The 24,832-nt window shown below is 38.6% G+C and overlaps 1 protein-coding gene across 1 annotated transcript; it reads right to left on the bottom strand.

Annotated features, from left to right (window-relative positions):
- Window positions 1–9,335: 9,335 nt before the first annotated feature.
- On the bottom strand, window positions 9,336–13,635 carry Spink14 (serine peptidase inhibitor Kazal type 14 (putative)). The gene is made up of 4 exons (XM_028881700.1): window positions 13,566–13,635; window positions 12,680–12,723; window positions 10,946–11,082; window positions 9,336–9,381 (listed from the first exon to the last, which is right to left on the bottom strand). The coding sequence occupies exons 1-4, from the start codon at window positions 13,633–13,635 to the stop codon at window positions 9,336–9,338; spliced, it is 297 nt and encodes a 98-aa protein (XP_028737533.1).
- Between the last annotated feature and the right edge of the window lie 11,197 nt (window positions 13,636–24,832).

Raw genomic sequence — 24,832 nt, 5'->3', positions numbered from 1 at the left:
GTTGGCCCTCACCTTTTTTCTTGAGCATGTCCTTTGAATACTGCATTTGTTGTGATATTAATCTTTAATGTTAAATTATGTAAAGTGTTGATAAAGTATCATATCATTTTACTTGTGAGAAAACAGATACTCAGCAAGGTTAAATGAATTCTCCACAGTTGTGCAGCAGTGGACAAGGAGCTGGAACAGGATCATGGTTCTTTGTGTTATACAATAGTTGGCTTTCAAGCTTATAAATTGCTTAATAAATACATATAAAACACCTACAAGAATCAGTCCAAAGGGCACCGAGTTGACACAGGATCAGCAAGCAAATAATTTATAGTCCTTTGTGGAAGACAAAGAATTAGTCACTTAATCAAATAGATCCAGGTGTGTTAGGGAGGTGGCATACAAAGTTGTCTCAGTCCCAGGCAGTGATTTATTCCTCTCTTAGTCACGAGTCCTTTTGTAACAGTGAGATCTATGGGGATGTGACTGACAAAGAGACAAAGGTTTTGCTTCAGGTTCAGATGCTATTCTGCAATCTGGGCATTTCCTCTCTTAAAATTTAGTCATGATGATAATATGACCTGATCTCCATTGGAACAGTGATATTGAGTAAGTGTGTATTCACTGAAGCTGTTATTACAATATATAGTGGATGCTTTTGACATACTCATTTTTCCATGTCCCATTCTCTCTGCTGGAAAATGTGCAGCAAGCTGAGGAAATTGAGCAAGATACTCCCCATGGCACTGGAAGGATTCTATTAGTACTATTTTTCAAACAGATGTTACATCATAAAGAGAAGTTGACAGTTCTTTCTTAGTCATGTGCACGTATATAGACTTTCCATTTGATGGTTGCAGAGGCTACTCTTCCACATACTTTATTGGTGATGATGATGATGATGATGATGATGATGACGACAACTGTGGTGTTCAGATTTGAGATCTATGATACAGTCTACAAACCGTTTGGTGCACAACCATGACAACCCAAGCTCAGCTATCCAGCACCGAAATAAAAAGCCTGGATGTGGCAGAGAGGACCAGCAAGCCCAGCACTGGTAGAAAGAGACAAGAAATCTTGGGAGGTTTCTGGCTATTCAGTCCAGCCAATCCATTAGCTCCAGGTTCAAGAGAGATGCAACATCAACTACTGTCCTCCACACATGCATGGAGATCCATGTACCCATCCCCTATGCACACATGTGCATAGAGCACACACATTCACACACGCACCCCCTCAAACACAAAAAGAGCCCAAAATAACGTCATCATACATCAATGCTCTTTATCTCAGAGTTACATTAAATTGATATCTCTAGATAAGGAACAATAGTTATTTCACTGTGTTTGGAAAACTCCGATGGTCAGAACGAGATGTTTATCTAAGAGGTCACAAAATTTAGAAATTAAGAATAAAACCTTTTTGAAAGGATGTTTGTATGGAGTATAAGATAAGGTGCTGCTTCACCTTTTTGTTTGAGTAAATTCAGCCTTGGCAACTCAAGGAAAGGCTATGATTTCCCATTGTGTCCTTTTGGTTCTGGGTTCTGTATCTGTTCCTTTGACCTCATGATTTTCATGCCAGTAAAATATTGTTTGATAATACAGCTTTGTAACATAACTTAAATCAAGAAGTTGTTCTATTCTTCTTTTTTAAAATTTCTATGACTTCTCAGAGTCCTTTATGCTTCCAATTTTTAGTTTAATTTACTATATTTCTGTGAAGAATGCTCTAGGGATTAAAACAGTTGTAATGAATCTTTACATTGGATTAAGTGCATGGACATTTTAACATAATTCTGTAATCCATAAATATGGTGTATCATTCTGTTTATTTTGGTCTTTGAATTTTTTCTTGTTCTTTTTTTTATTGTTTGACAGCTTTATACATTTATCGAGCAAATTTCAATTGTTTGCTTTACCCATTCCTTTCTCGTTCCCTTCCCTCTCCAGCTGAAGCCCTTTGTTCCCACAATGCTTCTTTATGATTTCATGATTTCTTTGTGTGTGACCCACTGAGTTTCACCAGGGCTTCTTGCCCAGTGTGGGTGGCACATTATTCACTGGAGCAAAGTCAACTGGCAGTGCCACATGAGTGGAGAAAATGACACGTCCCCCCAAACTCACTTAAATGCTAATTGTCCCTGTCAGAGTTTAAGATTTTTTTCACTGATACTATAGTTTTCACTACGGAGATTGCTTACCTCCTTGGTTAATTTTTTTTTTTTTTTTTTTTTGGTTTTTCGAGACAGGGTTTCTCTGTGTAGCTTTGCGCCTTTCCTGGAACTCGCTTTGGATACCAGGCTGGCCTCGAACTCACAGAGACCCGCCTGCCTCTGCCTCCCAAGTGCTGGGATTAAAGGCGTACGCCACCACCGCCTGGCTAAATTTATTTTTAAATATTTTATTTTAATGACTCAATATATATATTTCAGATTTGACTTTTGAAGGTCATTATTTTTTTTTCGCCTGACTTTTCTATGCTGATTTTATATTCCAAAAATTTACTGACTTCATCATTTATTTACTTACTTTCATTTTGTGTGTATGAGTGTTTGAGAGTCTGGTAGCCAAGGACGTCAGGGGAGGGTGGTAGACTCTTTAGACAGGGTTTACAGATGACTGTGAGCAACTGTGTGGATTCTGGGAACCAATTCCAGTTTATTACAGAGCAGCAAGAATTTATACCCCCTGAGCCATCTCTCCAACTCATCCTCATCCAGTGTTTTGTAGAATAGCAAAGGTTTCCTGCATATGAGATTGTGTCATTTTCAAATATAGATAATTTTATTTCTTCCTTTCTGGTTTTTGATTCTGATTTTTTTTCTCATCAGAGTGTTATTGCTTGTGCTTCTGGGTCTATGGTACTATGGAAATAACAAGATTATGCATCTAATCAACAAAGAAATACTGAAAGTCTTTCCTTCTTAATACAGAACAAGGCAAAAATGGATATTTCTTTGTTGACTATGATGTTAGCTGTCAATTTTCCATAGATGGTCTTTTTATGATAAGTAACTTTTCTACTATTATTAAAGTGCTCTGAGATTTTGTTCAGAAAGAAGGTTATGATTTGAAAATGTTCTTTTATAAAAAACACAGTCATTTCATTTTTAATTTTCTTTTTCATAACATAGAGAAAACATTGACATAATGCTAAAGGCTTACATGCTATAGAAAAGACAACTATATTTAATCATAATGTATAATCTGTTGATATTTTGCTGAATTCTTTTCTAGTATTTTATTTGGTATTTTGCATCAATGTCCATCAGAGTTAGAAACCTGTCATTTCTGTTTTTTGAAGTTATGTATCTGCCTGGCTTTATTGTTACCATACTAGTTGTGTATAATGTGCTTAGAAATAATTCTCCTAGTTCTATTTAAGGAGAAGAATTTAAGAAGTAGCAGAATTAACTATTGTTTGAAAATATTATAGGTTTCAAATTGAAAATGAACTCCTCCTGGTTTTTTCCTGTTGGGAAAACTTAATTTCTTTTTTATTATTATTGAATTATTTTTTCATTTATTTTATATACCAACCACAGTTTTCCCTCCCTCCTCTTCTCCTGTTCCCTTCTCCTACCTGCCTTTTACTCCCCACCCCACCCCCCGCCACTCCTCCTCCATCATCTCCTTTCAGAAAGGGGCAGGCCTCCCATGGGAGCCAACACAGCATGGCACATCAAGTTGAGGCAGAGCTAAGCTCTTCCCCCTCCATCAAGGTTGGGCATGGCAATTCAGCTTTGGGATTGAATTCCCAAAAGCCAATTTAAGTGCCAGGGACAAGTCCTGATCCCACTGCTAGGAGCCCTACAAACAGACCAAGCTACACAACAATCACACACATGCAGAGGGTCTAGGTTGGTCCCGTGAAGGCTCCTTAGTCCAGAGTCCATGAACCTTAATTTCTAATTTAATTCTTTTGTTGATTGGTTAAACTTTTCTAATGCTTCATAGTTCAATATTGGCAGGTTGTACTTTTCTATGAGTTTAATTGTATTTAAAATTTTTGTTGAATGGGTAGACCTTAGGTATTCTTGCCTCTCAAAAATAATAAATCATTCTGAATTTGCTTGACTTGCTTTTGATTTGATTTGTGCTATATGACTCGTGGTCTGCTTCTGGGCATGCACTCAAAGAATGTGAGATAATCAGTTCCTCAAGTTACACACTCCTATGTTCATTGTAATTTTAAAAAAAATCCAAGTTACAGAAACAATCTTTCTGTCAAATGACAAATGGATAAATAAACTATGATAGATATAAAATGACATTGAGAGATCTTACCATTCACCACAATATGGTTATGCTTGGAAAACATGGGACCAGTGATCAAAACCACAAACAGAAGGATAATATTTCCTAGTCTGACATATAAGTGGTCAAAAGAGAAAATGTCAAGCATTTAGAACCAGAGAAACAATAGACTAGTTACTATGGTAGGAATGAGTGAAGGAAGAAAGGAGATGTAGGTCAGAACAGCAGATATGGTGAGGCCTATTGCTTAACACACTGCACAGTTGGGTCAGATGATATGGAGAAATCAAGATATTTCTTAGATATATCCTTTCTACTGGCTAGCATTCTTACTTTCAGAATGTACTGTCCTTGCTACTGATGGAAGAAAAGTCATCAAAACTATTACCCTGTGAAGAACACTGTGAGCTATAACCACCATTCTGGCAAGACATGCCCATGGGTGCAATAATGACGTGGTCTTGGAAGTGTTTAAGGGGGAAGGGTTATAATGATAATGCATTGTATACACATGTGGAATTCTCAAAGAATGAATTAAAGGATACAAAATACAATACACATACACAGTATACTACTCAGCCATAAAAATAAGATATCATTATTTACTTTACCAATTAACCCAAAATTCATTACATTAGCTGAAATAATTCAGACATAGAAAGAAATACTGTATGATATCATGCACATGTTGAACTGACACATACAAAAGTTCCTTTCATGCAAAGCTGAGGATAGAATAGTGGTTAGCAGAGTATGGAAAGGCTGCCTAAGAGATCCAGTGCTAGATGGGAGTAAAATATTCTCCTGCCTTATATAAAAATAGATTAAAGTGTAACCTATGAGATCTGAAACTGTAAACCTAGAATAGTCACAGGGAAAAACTCCATGCTGTTGGCCTGGTCCAGGATATTTTTGAATGGGAGCCCAAAACATAGGTGGCAAAGTCAAACTAGAAGAGAAGACCTTGAGGTCTCCAGATATAGCACAGTGACAAGTAGTGTTTTCTCTGAATTATTAGTATGTATAATTAGTACAGATATATGCATACACTGAGTATGTAGTTTCTATGCATTGATAAAAATGCTGGGTGTATAAGGAGATAGAAACAGTACGATTTCTGTAATGTTAGTCCCAAGGGACAAATAGGAAATAGACCTCAGAGCTTGTTCACTAATGGATAGGTAAGCACTAAGTAATGGAGATTGTTTTTTTTTTTTTTCATAAAAAGGAAATTCTGTCATTGGCAACATCATGAAAAAAGCTAGAAAAATGAGTAAGATTAACTAGGTAAAGACAAACAAAAGCTGCCAGATCTCACTTACATGTGGAGTCCAAGCAGGTCAAACTCATAGAAGAAGACAGGAATATGCAGGGTGGAATTTGGAGGGAACATACGTTAGTCAGGAGACACTAATTTTAGTGTCAATGGAGAATAATAAGTTTCTGAGGTCAGTTTCACAGCAGCCTAATTTAGTTACCTTCCTTTGAAACATATGAAAAGAAATTCCAATGATCTCACCACAAAATACAGTGCTCAGAACATCATATTGTGCCTTATAAGTATATACAATTATGAGCTATCAAATTATCACATAAACAAATTTTAAGTTAAAGGAAATTAACCACTGTGTGAGTTTTTTGGTTGTCATCTGAATGGCATTTTACTGACAATGGATGTTCTTGTTTGTTTAAATAAGCCCAGGCCCCCGTCATTCCTAAATCATGTTTGGAAAATGTATGAGAAACAGTTTATTCAGGTCTGTGTCTTGGAATTAACTTACTGAACTTGTTACTAACAAGAACCTAAAACTAAAAGAAACTTCACAGAATTAGAGGAGCAATTTTAAAATTACTTATAAACATGCCATTTGCTAGAACATCCATTGGTTAGAATATTCTGCTACAAACTTTCCCTAAGCGTGTCTGGTCCCCATTGTGAGACCTTAGTAAAAGGTAAACGTGATGTATATCAGTCACTGTCACATTTCTGGGGAGAAGAGCATTGTCCTGTGAAGTTAGGAGACGTCTGTAGCTTACAGAGTGTGCACAACTCCATCTGCTCCAAGACACCTTTATTGTACAGGATCAAGTGAATGTCCTCCAAGGTGTTGGTCTAAGTTGCAGTACTTTACTGCCACCTGATGGCCAGATAGAAGTCGGTCCCAATCCTTCAAAGCTTCTTCACAATTGACGTTCTTGATAGTTAATGTAGCAGAGCAAGCAATTTGCCTTACATGTTAGACTGAGATGCTAACGTGTGTTGCAATTCTCAATGGATAGTGATTTTAACAGATTGTGTTTAAATGCTCATGCAATGTTAAAAGAATGATGATTTAATGAATAAGATGGAGGCTGAGATAATAAGAATATCAAAACCTACTAAAATACAATAGTTTGAATTAAATAAATACTTGAAGATATAATATAAATAAATATTTGAAGGTATAATATTATCCATGCCTATGATGAAATAAGAATATGTAGACATTATGGATAGAAGTTGAACTTTAGTATTAAGGACGTCAGAGAGAACATTTAATTTACCTTTTATTGTATGAAAACATTAAGGATCAAATTTAAAAGAAGAAAAAAGGGACTTAAATTTGTATGAAATGATTAAAGATTCCATATGTCAAAGAAATGAAGACATTTAGTATCTGGTGCTCAGATGATGTTGTGGTCTCATGATGTAGATATTTAAGGTACATTGACGGTAGGATGACTATCAGTCTGAGGTTGTGGGATGGGTAAGATGAGAACAGGAAAAGCCTGGAAGTGGTTAGGAACTACAGGATTAAAAGTTATATGTAGTGATGAAAACACTTGGTCTTGGCCATAAGGCTGAGAAGTGATATATTTAAGTAGCATATTTAAAATTTTCAATCAAGGTCCCAAAGAGGAAAGTAATCATCTAGTAGCAGATGAGAGACAAGAGAGAATGTGAGAGAAAGGAGGAGGAGGGAGAGGGGGAAAAAGAGGACACGGGGCAAAAGAGAAGGAAAGAGTGAGTGTGGGAGGAAAGAAAAGGCAGAGGGCAGTGACTAGTGACTACTAGAGCTAGGATTCTGAAGGCAGAGATCGCTTTCTGTGTTGTAGCCTTGAGAGATGTAGAGAGATCATCCCTGAGTCACACTAGAAGACAATCTCACATTTAGATGCATGCTGATCTTTTTTCTCTCTTTAGAAATGTCTACAGAAAAAAATAGCATCAAAGCCTTTTACCAGTTATGTGTAGCATATTTTTACATACACAAGTTTCTGTTTGCTAAAATCACCTGTATTCTTACGGAACAGTCTTGTCCTTTGGGATTCTTACGGAAAGGAATGGCATTATATTCTAGTGCAAACTTTAGAAAACTCTGGAGGAAAAATAAGTAAAGTAGCATAATAAAGACACTTTATTGTCCTTTCTGACAATATATTCTCAGAGAAACTATCTATGATGTAGTAGGTAAAAACTTAAGACATTAGACTAAATAGCACAAGGCATTGAAGGACATTGTTTTTGAGTGCCAAGTTATCTGCATGGTTGGTGTAGGCATTCACATTATGGACGATTTTAGGAATAAGAAGGAGTAACTCATTTGGTATTACCCTGAACTGAGGACACAGAGCTGAGAGGAAGGAGAGACAAAAGTGCCTAGCTCTCAGAGCCATGCTATGGAAAGGGTTCAATGGATTGCAAATTGCTACCTGTTTTGGAGAGAAATAAAAAGATTACAGAACCCAGATCTTACACAGGATGCCAACAGCACCTACTTAAAAAATTCACTGTGTGACCTTAATGTGGGATTTGGACTTTTAAAGAAGAGATTCATGAAGCTGATATAAAATCAGTAGCATTTAGAAACAACCATCCCTAGAGCTCTTGATGTTCCTGTCCCAGGGACTTGAAGTAATGGGAGTTGGCATGCTATGAAGGCAGAATACCTCATTTTCCCCCAAGGCTCTTGGCTTTCAAATTCTAAAGATTAAATATCTGAAGTGATTTTGTTTTCACCGTACCCCACCATGCACCACAGAGCCATCAAACTGATGCAAGCTTACAGAGCACTGACAAGTAAAAAAGCCATTTTTCTCCCAGACCAGATGTGACCAAGCTACTGAAAGAAGATAGCACTTGAGTGCATACCAGTCTGATGACCATATTAGGAAATATGTATACATACACACAAATGAGGTATTATGACTGGGAGAGACATATTCTTACATACTCCAGAGGATAAAATGTGTCTTCAGAATTTAAGAAAAATGACCAATTCCGGGACATTCATAGATATGAATGATGCATGCTTTTTCTATGGAGAAAAACAGGGCTATCGAAGACACATGACCACATCAGACATGTAAAGATGTTTATGTATCAAGGCTCAGACCTTGCTACAGCTGGGTACAATGACACACTCTGGTAATCCCAACTGCTTGAGAGGCTAAGGCAGGAGGATTTCAAGTTTGAGATCAGCTTGGACATAAGGCTGACCGGGACAACACAGCAAGACTCCATATCAAAAAAGATATAAATAATGAAAAGTTTAAATATTTAATGAGAGATTTAAAAGCTGGACAACAGGGATTGATTAGGAAGACCACCATGATCTATAATTTGATTAATTTTTAAAATGACAGTGAAATCTAGAATAATTTGATCTGGAGAAGCCATAGAAGTTTTACATAAATAAGGCCACTTGTTGAAAATGTTATGAGAGCTGATAAAATGTACTATTTGTCTTTGACCTAAGTTTCAAATGTTCAATCAGCTCTACTATTAAGATATGAGACACAGACACATGACACCAGTCAAGATGTTAAGGCACATTTGCTTGTTTATTTGTAGTGGTCAAATTGACCCCAGAGTCCTCCAACCTGTGAGATGGTGATTTACAAGTGAGCTACATTTCCAGGCCAGAATAGTTTCCAGATCAAGGAAAACATAGAAGGACCCTGGAGTCATCAGCTTCCAGCAGGACTTTGTCACCAAGAATCTATGCAAGGAAAGGCAGAAGGGTGGATAATGCATAAGACGGAAGTGGTTGTGCTGGACTGGAGTGGAAGATATCTTCTTGCACATCCAAGTTCACTCACCTAGCACCTTCCATCATGATAAAATCTAATTCTTCCATGAGATTTCCTAAGTGGAGGCATAAGAAGCATTTCATCAAGACATTTTTACTTTGGGAAATTAAGATACCGACTATAAAGGGAATTGCTTAGAACAAAGGCCAGGGCATTTGTCACTGAAGATACTTAGAAGCTCTTTGGAAATAATCTGCCTGGTTGGGCCTGAGTCTGTGATGTATGAGATATAAGTGCCATCAGCTATCATCCAACACCGTCATCCTGTGGTTAAATTAGTAATTAGTGGGATGCCCGGGGGCTTGTGTGGTCTCTTCTTTGCTCCTTGCACAAAATAACTGAAGGGTTGCTGGAGTAAGGGCTCCAATCTGACACCACAAGAAATGGTTTTCTTCTTATAAAATATACTGCTTCACATAGATCACAGCTAAAATCACAGTGGCATTGCAATCTGGGTGTCTAATGACTGATTTCCTCTCATGTAAATCTAAATATCTGTGTAGCTAGAGTTTTCCTGCTTTGCCCACAGTCAGGACAAGTCTTTGTCACCTGCCAGTCCCACAGCCGCTCAGACCCAACCAAGTAAACACAAAGACTTATATTGCTTACAAACTGTATGGCCATGGCATACAGACCATCCCACAGCACTATGATCCTTAAATTTTCTTTGTGTCCCCATAAGATACAGTGCCCCCCACCAGCAGGAAGTAGTAAGAAAAAGCTTACGCCCCAAATTCCCAAAATATATCAAGCTGGCTTTGGAGATGTGTAAAAGTTAAAACCTTCCTTTTTAAAAAAAGAAAAGGGGAAGTGCTGTGGGATGGTCTGTATGTCAAATTGCTCTGATTGGTCAATAAATAAAACACTGATTGGCCAGTGGCCAGGCAGGAAGTAGGTGGGACAAGGAGAGAGGAGAATTCTGGGAAGCAGAAGGCTGAGGCAGAGAAACTGCCAGCCACCACCATGACAAGCCACATGTGAAGACACCGGTAAGCCACAAGCCACGTGGCAAGGTATAGATTTATGGAAATGGATTAATTTAAGCTATAAGAACAGTTAGCAAGAAGCCTGCCACGGCCATACAGTTTGTAAGCAATATAAGTCTCTATGTTTACTTGGTTGGGTCTGAGTGGCTGTGGGACTGGCAGGTGACAAAGACTGTCCTGACTGTGGGCAAAGCAGGAAAACTCTAGCTACATATCTGAGTAATTGATCCCAAGCAATGGACCAAAGTCACTGTTATTCTAGTATAGTTGGAAATGTTAGACATAGAAGCAGCAGAAAATATCTAACAGAAGGTAAAAGTAAAATTGGTTTTAAAATCAAAGTGGTGAGGATTGAAGGTGTTTTAGAAATTCTGTAGGGAATCCATCAATTACGGGAATATTAGGACTCAGAGAAAGCACCTAAGGAGCACTGTTCAGTCTAATGAGTCTACCCTATATGCCAATAAACCTTCTGTTACTATGGTTCTTCTAAGTGGGGACCAATTGCTGTCTCCACAAATGGGAAAGACAGGCTTTATGGCTGCTGGCCTTGGTGGTGGGTAGGGTAGACAGAAATCCCAACCAACAAGCTTAGTCTTAGTTCTCCCCCTTACCCCGGTTCCAAATACTCACAAGCTCTCAAAACATAAGATGCAGGGATTATCATAGGTTACGAAATTGGTGCCACAGATGGGCTGCTTTAAGTTGGGGCAAGGGTCCACTGTTTTATTAAACCAGCTCAAATTTACTTTCTTGTAAGGACATTTGATCTGAAATTGAGCAGAAAACAATATAATTAGAACCATGCTGAAACAATAGGTCACTTGTGGACTGTACTAGGGTCATCTGAGCAAGTCCGAATCCTGTTCCAGTATCACAAGGCTCTCCTACTCAGTCCTCAGAGTGCAATGCCACTGGAGTCTATCTCCACATTGTAGGTAGGTATGTATCTTTTTCTGTGGTCTGATAAGTATCATGGCTTGTGGTCAGGAACTCCTACCGGCCTGGTAAACTATAGTGAGGGGAAAGAAAACATCTAAATTCACAAAGGAAACCAACCTCAAGGCACAAGTACTTTTTTTTGTTTGTTTGTTTTGTTTTGTTTTTTGAGACAGGGTTTCTCTGTGTAGCTTTGGTGCCTGTCCTGGAACTCACTCTGCAGTCCAGGCTGGCCTGGAACTAGCAGAGATCCTCTTGCCTCTGCCTGTGCTGGGATTAAAGGCGTGCGCCACCACCGCCCGGCCTACAAGTACTTCTAAAGTGAAAGAATACTATAAAGCAAATCTATAAAAGCACAAAAGAAATGACCTTCAATTTATCTTTTATTTCACTAATCAAACATGTGTTGGCCCCACAATGCACACAAAGCTGAGCAGGATAGACAAAAAGAAAAAGAAAAAGAAAAAGAAAAAAAAAACCACCATTCTGTTTCACTCATACACAAGTTGCAAACACAATTTGAGCCTATGCCCAGATATTCTTTTACATTTTCTTGCTTCTAGAATCCAAGAGATTGCTGCTTTCCATATTTTCAGCCTAGAAGAATGTGCTTTGTTCACTCTCTTACAAAAGCACAACTCTTCCAGAGCTTTGTGAATGTTCAAGTCTGTGGGTCCCCCACAGCTGGCAACTGGAAGCTGTCACCATTGAGAAATAGTTAAATACCTTGGGATGTTCTCGTGTATGTGTGTGTGTGTGTGTGTGTGTGTGTGTGTGTGTGTGTGTGTGTACACATTTGACTTGGTTCCCAGTTTAGATTACTCTATTGTAGACTCTAACCAACTGAGGGCCTGTAACTCTCTTGTGAATAGACCTTGAAGAATTTCATAGTTGTGCTAAACTTGTAAAATGACAGATTTTTTTTTTTTAAAAAAATAAGATTTACTGGAGCAGGGGCAGTCTATGAGTCATATACCGGTGCACTCATGAGCAGCAGTAGTTTGAGTTAGTGGGTTTTGAAGAGAAAAATGAAAAGATAGGAAGTTAGTAGGGGAAAGTAGGGGTCTCAGAGAAGTAAGAGAGGGCACAGGAGTAGAAAAATGAAGACTCATAGTATACTTGTATGAAATTCTAAAGAACAGATATATAAAATAAAATAAAAACAATTTGTTTCAGAGCCTGGAGAGATGGCTCAGTGTTTAAAAGCACTGGCTCACTTGCTTCTCTTGCAGAGAACCAGGGTTCAGTTCCCAGTACCCTCACAAAAGCTTATAATAATCGGGAACTCCAGTTCCACACCGTGGGCACCTGGCACACATGCAGCACACTTACGTAGAAACGGATACAACACTATACACAACTTCTTTCAAAAAACATTTTAAAGATTAGATTCGAATCTGAGTCCTGGAAAACCTAGTAGGCAATTACCTTAATAACTCCATGTGGTGGCCACCAAACACGAGCACCTGGAACTGGAGAATACGTACATATGTTACAGAATTTAATTTCTGATAAATCATAGCCTAATCTACTGACTGAAGAAAAATGCTCTACTTTCTTACTAGGAAATCTTGAAATAATTGAAAACACTATATCATTTATACGTTTATCACCCCTTTCAAAATATGGACTGGCACTCCTGCTGCTATAGATAGTCAGCAGAGGGGACCAGGGTGTCACCACTTCAGGAGGTTACCATGCCAGAGAAATGCTTTCATTGATTAATACTAGCCAAGCTGGAGTGGATTCAGAGCTGGTGTAGCAGGTAGTTGAGAAAGATAGGGGAAACATTAGAACTTGATAGTTTTTTCGTTTGCACCCTGCATTTTGCAGGGAAGGAAATGACACCTCGTTAATACTCAGCAGTTCATGGTAGATGTGTGAAAAGCTGAGAACTCTGTTCTTGTGATTTTCAGCATGATCTCTTCTCTAGAAAGACCACACAGGTCCTGAGCCATTGGAGATCACTGTGGGGCATTTTCAAATGTTTTCGAGGTGTGTGCTGGATGAAGACATACTGTTGGCCACTTCCCACTAACTACCTCCCTGTATATCAAAGCCTCCTTTTCCCCATGCAACAGGTCCCACAACCTGCACATCATAGCCAGGAAAACCAAAACTTTACCTCTCTGACCCAGATTTCACTGTCTCTCTAAGCATATATATGTGAATAAGCATGTATGTAGGTGTTTATACCTATTTTCACATACATTTTTCATTAAAAAACATTTTTAGTTCAAAGCATTTTCTTTCAGATTACAATGTTAGCACCCACAAAAATTTATATTCCTAGTGGGAAAGCTAAATTACTCACCAGACAGGAGCGCCAAATGTAGCATGATGAAGAACAAAAGTGACCATAGTATCTGGGAATATTTGACCATTTTTCCTTCTGGTATATCCTTGAAATGCTGAGGTGCTGGTTCAGGATACCACCTTTTGATAAAATTACCCCAGGAGACATCATCACAATGCTAAAACAACTCTTGAAAGACCAATCCACTGCCCACTCCAATTTAAAAGCCTGTTCTTTCCCACTTCAAGAATAAATAAATGTATAGGGAACGTTAAACCTTGACTAATCATCTAAAAGGTCAAAAGGTTAAAATTATTGAGTTCAGTGGCAGACCTGTGAATACTCCGGAAACAGGGAAGCAGGGAGCAGATGCTTCTATTCTGTGTTAACAACTGTACTATTCTAGTGTGGAGGCATTTTACATCTCTTGAAAAAGAAACTCCTTACCCCCAATTCCACCCACATTTATTTCTTTGAAATGGTAAAAAACAAAAATGGGGCATTATTGGAGAAATTGGGGGAGTCTATATTTTCTCATGAAATAGAGATGGAGTCTTTGATTCAAAATAAAGATAAGTGACATTACAGGCAAACTTGGCTATGTTGAGAATCTTCTGATTGAATATTAAACTCTTTGGGGGGAGGTATTCTGGGATATTGAAAAACAAGAAAACCAAACCAAAGAAACAAAAACCTTCATCATGTCCCCATATCAGGTCAACTGAAGTTCTATTATCCAAGACATAATACTGTCTCTAGAGAATAGCACTCTCCACGATGATTGGACATTTTTGGCAGAATATTCAAGACTCCTGCCTTGCCTGATGTTGAGACAACCTTGGGCACCATGGTCTTGCTAAGCACATCACTATCTTATCTTACTATCTTTTCTAATTCTTCAGGAATGGGGGGGGGAGCAACAGTCCAAATCACACCAACTCACTCGGACCCTTTCATGCCCTACGCCACAGGTGACCCACCGTAGAAGGAGGAGACTAAGTTAATGAGCTCCCTTTAGCTGTTACCTCTTCTTTAAAGCTTAAGTTTTGGGACCTCCTGAGAGGACATTAGCTGCGTAGGAAAAAGCACTGAGGCATTGTGTGCTGGGCTGAGCAGGCCCTGGTAGGTCCATCATGATTCCACTTAGATTAAGGTCAGATCTCAGCAGGGGATGTTGAAAAGGACTTGAGGCGGGTGAGAAGTGATTCCTGGATAGGACAGCCAGGGTGGCTGTGTGAGCATGGGTGAACAGTTGGAAAGAGTATAGCCAAACAGAGTACACATCCCCCAACAGTTAAGACTTCTCAGGCAGAATGAAACACACACACACACACACACACACACACACACACACACACACACACACAAACATCTGAGATAGAGAAGGCTGGAGCGGTGATTTGCAGTGGTGCATGAGATCCACTGATGCCATCTGCAGTGGGCACAGCGTTGTCCCTTAGGCATCCTGAGCCTTTGCACTGTTAATGGGGATGGTGTTAGCATGACTGGGCTCCTTTGGTGGCCTGAGTTTTCTGCTTCTTGCTGGTTTTCTATAAAGAACATTTCGTTTCCTTCTATGAAGGCAATACATATTCACTTAGAGAATTTGGAAGATAAACTTAAAAAAAAAATGACATGGAGTCTCACAAGTTCAAAAGAAGTGTTAAAAATGTTGACTTAATTATTCCACTTTAAAACTAAACAGATATACAGATAATGACACACAATTTGCTCTTTATTCCAATATTCAATCTTGTTTTTCAGTATACATTGTTTTTTTTCTTTTTTCCAATGAAAAATGAACTGCCACATTTTCTTAGTTTCAAATAGTCATTTAAAGCTTGCATTTATATGCATTAGGCTATAATCCATTACATATGTGAATGACAATCATATTAATATTTTTCAATTGTTGATAATTATGGTGATTCTGAATTTTAATTGTTATTAAAATTCTTTAATAACAGATTTGTATTTGCCTTGGTTCATGTATCTTACTCTGTTTTAATATTTTGATATGCTTGTCTATAAATATATTGGAGATTCTATAAAGAATATGGGCCACCTAAAATATGAAAGCTTTCCATATGCAGAAAGTTAGATTCAAGAAATAAAGAGAGGAAAGTAGAGGGTGGACCATTTGAGGCGAGAAAGGGCATTAGAAGGTGGGTGACAAGAGAGGGCAATGGAGGGAAGGAATATGAACTAAACACATTATACACATGAGTGGAACTGTTGTAATGAAACACATGTCTGTAAAACCAGTATTTGCCAATGATGTTTTTATCTACTGTGCGTGCCATATTTATAATACAGGCCACGTTGACAATAATGTAATAATCTTAGGTGAATGATTTACTCCCCAGCTCAGAAAGAAGAGGCATTTCACTATTTATGAAGGCTTACAGATGTAGAAACACATCTGGCAACAGTGTTTTGCCAACATGGAAAGTGATTTCCCTGTGCATTGCAGAAATTTCCCTGTGCTTTTATTCTGATGGCTTTTTGTACATGGCTATTGGTACAGGTGTCATAGGGTCAGAGCCATAGACTCATTCATTGTTAAAATACTCATGAGGGAAGATGGGGAGAGGCCACCCCAACTGAACATCTTGCATCACCAAATGAAGCCTCCAGTTCCAGGAATGGGTCACATCTAATTGAATTTTTGGTTAAAGGGACCCCATGGGAACTCCCAAACAACCAATGTGGTGATATTTTATTTGTATGTTAATAAATAAAGTTTGCCTGGAGATCAGAGGACATAGATAGCCATTCATAAACAAAAGTCAGGTGGTGGTAGCACATGCCCTTAATCCAATCACATGGCAGGCAGAGTCTCTGTGTGTTCAAGGACACAGCCAAGTGTGGTGACACACGCCTTTAATCCCAGTACCAACCATAGAGACCTGGAGGCTATTGCCAAGAAACCAAGGCTATTGCCAAGGCTATTGGTTGCTCCTCACAAACTGATGGCTAGGACGATTCCTGAAGACAACACCTACGTAAATCATTAGACATGGAGAAGCTCAGCTGGTGCCTACATAGGACCTTCACCCCTACTGGTCAGTGCTCAGGGTACTTTCTCCCAAAGGAGAAAGGAAAACTCTAATCTAGCTACAAACCCTACGATCTACAATGGTGACCTCACTGCAAGATGTGTTATGGCAATCATGGCTCAAAGCCTCTGGGACTAATCAACCAATATCTGATTGGACTTAAGGCCCGCTTCATGAGATGGAACTTACCTGATACTGTTTGTGAGGCCAAAAACCTAAGACTAGATAGGCCAGGGACCTTAGGAAAAACAAAATACTACTGTTCTGCTGAAGAAACACAGCAATAAAATGACTCTTAACAACATCCTGTGATACTCAGATCAGTGTCATTCTGAGCCATCATCAGAGAAGCTTACTCCTATAGTAGGTGCAAATAAATTCAGAGAGTCACTGCTGGACAAGGTGTAGAGAGTGAGAGACCATCCTAAATGGGATGTCTCCATCAATCCCCACTTTCAGGCCTTAGGGAAACCCGTGGAAGAGGCAGAAAAACTTTAGGAGTCAGAAGGGGTAGAGGACACCAAGGAAACAGTGACTCCTAAATGACAGCAGGATGGTGCAAATATGAACTCACAGAGACTATGGCAGCACGCACAGGGCCTGCACAGTCCTTGGCCAGATGGGGTCCAGTGCTGAGAGGGGAAGTGGACCTAAGCCCACATCCTTAACCCAGAAGCTATCTCTGATTGATAACCACTTACAAATGAGAAACTGGTTTCCTCCAATAGAGTCTAACTACACATACATACCACTAAGGCAAGGCCCCATGCTCACCAGTAGTTGGCCAAAATGAACTCAATGGCACTTTTGGACATTCTTTTTCTCATAATGCTTTGTTAGGACTTTCTGTTTCTTCATTGTTTTCAACCTTGCAGGTCCTTTTTATGAATCCTGGTTTTGTGTTTTTATGGTTTCTGGTTTTGTGTTTTTATGGGAGTTGTGCATGTGCAAACAAATGTGTTTAACTCTGTGTCTAAAAACTAATAATAATACTGAATGTGAAATCACTCTCCACTTGAGAATAAATAATTAAACATTTCTACTTTGATTTATTGCAATTTTTTATTTTATTTAAAAGGTTTTTTTTTTCATGTTACATATGAACCACAGTTCCCCCTCCGTTCTCCCACTCACCTCCCCTACCTCCCCTCCTCCCAAACCCCCATCCACTCCTCAGAGAGGGTAAAGTCTCCTATGGAGAGTCAACAAAATCTGGTACATCAAGTTGAGGCAGGATCAAGCCCTCTCCCCTGTATCAAGGCTGAGCAAGATATCCCTCTATAGGAAATGGGCTCCAAAAAGCTAGTTCATGCACTAGGGACAAGTTTATTAACAGCTCACCACTGATTGGGTGAGTCCCATAGGTCTTGAGGAGTCTGGGATTTTGATTGGTCAGAACCAGAAAGGAAAACTGGAAACACAAGGTTGAAACAAATGGCTTATCTATCTCTTTCTCTAATGTAGCCAATGCCTCAGACAGGAAAAATCACTAAGTAAATAATTATGCAAGCCCAAGGAAGTAACTTCCAATACTTGAATTTTCTGAGTTTTGTGGCATTAGCGTGTTGCTGATGGCCACTGTATTTCTCTCATCAGAATTGAGAAATGAAACAATAAAACCCACAGATCCAGTGCATCAACTATGTAAAAGTGAGTACCAACTTTATAAGATAAAGAGGATTGTGTATTGCAACCACACAGCTTCATTCAACAGATGTAAACAGTAACACTAGTCTGTAAACATTATTTAATCTTGAAGCTCTCAGGAAAACAAAAACAAAAACAGATACTATGTGGAATAAAAAAGGCCAAAATATTTTTAGCATTTCCATACCCTTCCAAATCCCACTAGAACTAATTTTGAGAGAATAGAATAGATATTGATTAATGATCAGACCTGTATTGGGGAACCCCAATCTACACTTCTTATCATCTATTGTATTAATTTTAAAGTGACAACATAAAATTTTCCCGTTGGCTGACATGATCCCACTGTTAGCTATGAAATAATTCAGTTTCGTGGTTCCAATGTCACTTTGAATCAACACACCCCAAAACAAATCCTTCCATTGCACAACACAGGTTTCAAGGATGTGGAAAACTCTAGTAATCCAAGACTGATCTATAACTCCGTTGTCGTTGTGCAGAAACTCACTCCTTTATTGCAGAGCCAAAGGACTGTGGTGGGACAGCCATTCTACCACCACTGTGGTCTTCTTTCCTTTAGATTCCAGCAGATGTTTCTCTTCCCCAGAAAAGCCGTTGAATGCCACAAAATTGTTCTTTCCGCCATAGATTAGAGGATGAAGTGTTTCCTTCTATTAGGTTATGTGGAAGTCTCAGGACAGCATTAGCCACACTTGCCCAGTCTCTGCTCTTGACCAATGATTTGTGTAACAGAATCTGTGATCTATTTTATTCCTCTGGACTGGACATAGCCCCATCTGCATAATTGTATATATTAATATATTCTTTATTAAAAGAGCAATGAAATGATATTTATGTCAATGTTAATAAATATACATGTAATTTTTACAATATAAAAATTAAATTGTTAAAAATATGTAATGGGGATTATCAAGATGGGGGGAAATAAAACAAGCTATAACCTACAAATAAGAAGGAAATACCTAAAAAGTCCTTAAAATGTGGCCCTGATGATTAACTCACTTAGGTCTGTCTGATTGTCCCGTCAATTTTTATCACTTTTCAAAGGCTGTCTTTCACTTGGGACAACAAACTTCACTTACGGAATGTCTTAATGGAAGGGCTTTGCCACTGTACAGGAGAGGCTCTGCCTTGTTTGCACTGTTCTGAGATGTGTGAACTGATGTATGCCTGCTTCTGTCACTGTTGGAGCTGATGCACAAGTCTGACCACACAGTCACAGACCCCCTCTCACTTGTTAAAATGAAGCACTGATGTTGAGACTGAACAGTGAAAATGTTTGTTTGCAATCTGTAATTGAATTCTCTAAGGAGTTGCAAAATTTGTTTTATACTTCCACTATTTTAAAACAAACCCTAAGAAGACAGCAATAAATAGAATAGAATAAAATTATGGCACAACATAAATCTGTGTGCCTATTTCAAGTAAGCAAACATATACATTAAGATGTAAATTTGTGTTATTATTATTTTGTGATTCTCGAATCAAGTGCTACATCCTTCCAGAAAGCAGAATAAATAGTTCTGTGGGCTGAGCCAAGGGGGTTGTATGTTGGTTTGTCTTAGCTGTGAATCACAGTCCGGAAAGTTTGAAAGAAAGTTTGAAAGAAAATTTTGCTCTCTGCAAGCTGAGCTCCTCATGCACAGACTTTTTTCAATCCTAGACTAAATCTTCAAGTCTGAGAGCTGTCCACTGTTTCTAAGGCAAAAATTAATTTGTTTTCATTTAAATTTTCAGATGAGCCCTTACAGATATAAGGACACATTTCTTTCTTTTTATCATTTAAAACAAATTTAAAATTTAAATGTATTTTGATCATATTCTTCCCCTTCCTCAAGTGCTTCCAGATCCTTCCCTACTCCCTTCCCACCCAACTTTTTCTTTCTCAAAAAATCAGAAAAAAAACTAATACAGCATAAAATTCCCCCAAAATGAAGAATAAAAAATAAAACCCCAATAATAAAGCACCCCAAAAGAAAAGAAAATAAACAAACTGTAATCAAATAAAAACACATGATAAAAAAAACTGTGGAGCCCATTATATATTGATCAACTGCTTCTGAACATGAGGCTTGTCCTGGAGAGGTTGATATATCCAGTGTCACTCTATAGGAGAAAGTGATTTTCCCTCTCCCAGCAAGTATACAAGACAGTTCAGTTGTCAATCTTTACCCTAGTGTCTAGTTTTTCATTCATTCATTTATTCATATTTTAAAATATAACTAAACAAAATAGAGTAAGTTAAAACATAAACTATCACACTGAAGTTGGACAAGACAAACCAGTTGAGGGAAAAAAAGCCCAAGAGAGGGCACATGAATCAGAGACCCACTCCTTCACATACTCAGGAATCCCATAAAAACACTAAACTGGAAGCCACAATAGAGTGCAGAGGACCTGTGCAGACCTGTGCATGCTGCCCCAGTCTTTGTGAACTGATAGGAACTTTGCTCATGTTGATTTAGAGGGCCTTGTTTTCTTGGTGACTTCCACCTCCTCTGGCTCTTACACCCTTTATGCCTCCCCTTCCCTGAGGTTCTCTGAGCTTTAAGGAAGGGTTTTGTTGGAGACATCCCATTTAGGGCTGAGTGTTTCAGGGTCTTGCACTCTCCAGTGTAGTCTGGCTTTGGGTCTCTATATTTGTTCCCCTTTCCTGCAGGAAGAAGCTCCTCTGATGACAATTGAACAAGGCATCTCTGAGCATAATCGAATATCATTAAATGTAGAAGGCATGAGGTCCACATGCTTACAGACTGCAATAGAGAAACCAGAGATGTTAAATACACGTGCTCTTCTCCTCAATGGAAGGGATGTGCCTACCTGTTTTCTATTCAGAAGACTGGGAATAAGTGTGTTAATAACCTGGTAATCTTTGCTATTCTATAGATCCATCCTTCACCAGATCCCCTTTATCCTGAGCTTTTTCCAGTCAATAGAATCCATCGTTATGCATATTACAAATCCTTTCTCTTTAAGCCCTTATCCTGAGCATTGTTTCTCAGGCAATAGAATCAATTCTTGTGGAAGAGGTCACATTTACTTTGCAAAAGACATGTACTTCTCAAGGGAGTTTTATATAATTATGCTTTCACCTTTATTGTGATAATTGTCACAAGGAAACTTTCCCCAAAGTTGTACTGTGCTTAAATATGTGAAAAAATAAAACAAGCCACTGGGGGTCAGACTCCAGGACTTTGAACTGCCAGGCTAACTAAGTCATGTTAAACCATATTTCCTTTTTGACACCTCTGGTTCATTTCTCTGAAGGCAGTAGAGCTTGCAGGACCTCCCCCCCCCCCCAAATTACGAGTCATGTTATCAATATTTTTTTTTCATTTCTTAGACCAATATTATTTGATTTTTACCCTAATTCCCTGGTCACCCAAGCAATGTTGAGTAAGTATTCCATCTCGTGGAGCGGGCCTTAAGTCAAATCATTTATTGTTTGGCCACTCCCACAAGCTTTGTGACACTGTTGCAGGCAGAACTCCACTGTAGATCAGAGGGTTCGTGGGTGGCTTGGTGTTTTCTCTTTTGATAGCATGGAGAGTCCCTTCCTATCCCAAAGATGCTGGGACATGGGGTAAAGGCTGTATGCAGGCACTGGCTGGACATATTCACGTTCAGTGACACATTTCTTTTCTGGTAAGTTTTCATTGTTACCTCAATCCATTTCCATAAGTTAGCTTATTGCATGATTGCTTCTAAATGGTGCCATACTTTACTCAGAGAAGAAATCTCTATCTTTACTTCAGAGGTCTTGGGCCATGAATTTGTCAAGATTAGCTGAAAGATACATGAATGTCTGCTGTTTCATTTTCTCCTCTTGTGCATATATGTAAGACTTTCCATGTGTGTGAAAATGTGAAGAACTAATCAAGTCGTAGTTTTGAAAATAATATTTATTACCAATCAAAAATTGAAGTTTGTGAGGCAAAATCTGAGCATTGCTTAATCTTAATCACACTTGGACTCAGTCAGTGTGTTCAATGCTCTGTGATCCCATGGCCATTAAACCTTGACTCATGTGTAAAATATATCCCTTGTCACTTTTCAGAGGTCTGAAGTTTAATGGAGCAGAGCAATTGTGCATGACAATTACTATAAATGAGGCTAATAAGATATTAAGAGAAGAATGCTTTATATTTTGGATGTTTTTCATTCCTAAAGACAAAAATAGCAGAGAAGCCCAATGGGATAATGGTTACTCAGTTTGGAATGGTATTGCTTAAAACCCTACTTGTGCAGACTGGATAGCCTCAGGCAAAGTTCTTTATAGGTAACCATCAGCTTCCTGGTTATCTTTGATTTCTTCCCATTATTGAGATTTAGGAACCTTACTTTTTCTTTTTGTAATCACTTTCTTCCTGAACACTGAATTCTTGCCATTTACAAAGAGGATGGGTGACAACATACTCAATAAGACCTCATCAATCTTTAATTTCTGTAATTATTAGTATATAACCTTTCATATCCTGAGACCTTATTCTTTTTATTAAATATTTTATTTCACATTCAAACATGTATATAGATAAAATCCACTCTATTCTCTTCTTTCCAATTCTTCCCCTATACCCTGTCTTTGAAACCACAAAGCTTGCCCCCAGTGACATACCTTCTTCCGCAGCCCACATCATCCAATCCTTTCCAAACAGTTTCACCAACTGGAAACTAAGCATTCAAATATAAGCCTATGGGGGCCATTTTCCTGCAAAGAACCACAGTGTATAAGTATTCAATTTCATTCTTCCACACTTGGATATTTAGTATTCTGGAAACAAATTGTTGAAGAATGCTGAGCAGTGCTGATGACCAATACTGAAGCTCAAAATGTTGTCAAGCTACTGATAATATAGCTTTGACCTTGATTTATACCTTTTTCCTGTTTGTAAATAACTACTGGTGCTAAGTTCACAACTCTTTCTAATATATGACAAGAAGGGAAAAACGACAAGAAAACTTAGTCACTAGTTTTAGGGTTTTTTTTTTTTTAAATCATTGCTTTTTAGGCCAATGTAGCTGTTTGATATGTTGTATTAAAATGACACAGTTGTCATTTATACCTTCTGGGAGAGGGGAATCAGTTTTCTCCACTAGAGTGACACTGTGTTTATCACCTGCTCCAGGACAGGCCTCATGTTCAGGAGTAGTTGACCAATGTATAATGAACTCCATACAGTTTTTTTTTCTTTGTTTGCTATTGTTTTGTGTGTGTTTTTATTTCATGCTTTTTTCTGTTTAGATGTTGTTTTATTTATTTAGTTTTGGGGGAATTTTGGGGAGTTTGCTGAATTTGGATTTTGTTTGCTTGTTTTTTTTTTTAAGAAAGAACTAAAAGTTGGGTGTGTAGGGTGGGGACAGGTATCTGGAAGGACTTAGGGTGAGGGAAAGAATATGATAAAATTTATTTAAATTTAAAAATTGTTTTAAATAATAAAAATAAAAAAATATATGATTCAGCAGAAACAGCTAAGTAAAAAAAAGAAGGTGCGGTTGAAATTCTGTTCTTCTCTAGAACTTAAAATAAAAAAAGCACTTTAAAGATATATTGAGTAACCAAAGAACAAATAAAGAAAATGTGGTATATATACACAGTGGAGTACTACTCAGGTGTAAGAAACAATGACAGCATGAAATTTACAGGCAAATGGATAGAACTAGAAAATATCATCCTGAGTGAGGTAACCCAGAAGCAGAAGGACAGGACATGGTATGTAGTCACTCATAAATGGATACTAGATGTAAAGCAAAGGATAACCAGACTACAACCCACAGCTCTAGAGAAGCTAGGAAACAAGGAGGACCCTAAGAGGGACGCATGGATCACACTGGGAAGGGGAAGTAGATGAGATCTCTATGAATAAACTGGGGGTAAGGAGGCAGCAATAGATGGGAGGGGATGGGGGATGAGAACAGAGGAAATGGGATAGTTGAGCTGGGGGAGTGACAGAGGAGGAGAGCAATGAAAGAGATATCTTGATAGAGGGAGACATTATAGGGTTAGGGAGAACCTGGTGCTGGGGAAATTCCAGGAATCCTCAAGGGTGACCCAACTTAGACTACTAGAAATAGTGGAGAGTGTGCCTGAACTGGCCTGCCCTGGTAATCAGATTGGTGAATACCCTGTCACCATAGAGCCTTCATCCAATAACTGTTGGAAGCAGATACAGAGATCCACAGCCAAGCACCAGGCCAAGCTTCTGGAGATCAGTTGAAGAGAGGGAAGATGGGTTATATGAGGAAGGGTGGTCAAGATCATGATGGGGAAATCTGCAGAGACAACTGAACCAAGCTCATAGGAACTCAGAACTTTAGACTGACAGCTGTGGAACCTGCACTGGATCAGACTAGACCCTCTGCATGCAGGAGACAGTTGTGTAGCTGGGTCTATTTGAGGGGCTCCTGGCAATGTGATCAGGATCTATCCCTGGTGCATGAGTTGGCTTTCTGGAGCCCATTACCTATGGTGAGAGATGCCTTGTTCAGCTTTGATGCAGTGGGGAGAGGCTTGGTCCTGACTCAACTGAATGTAACAGGCTTTGCTGACTCTCCATGGGA

Source organism: Peromyscus leucopus, chromosome 19, assembly GCF_004664715.2.
Source record: "Peromyscus leucopus breed LL Stock chromosome 19, UCI_PerLeu_2.1, whole genome shotgun sequence".
Lineage (NCBI taxonomy): Eukaryota > Metazoa > Chordata > Mammalia > Rodentia > Cricetidae > Peromyscus > Peromyscus leucopus.
This window is presented reverse-complemented; position numbering and strand designations above follow the sequence as displayed.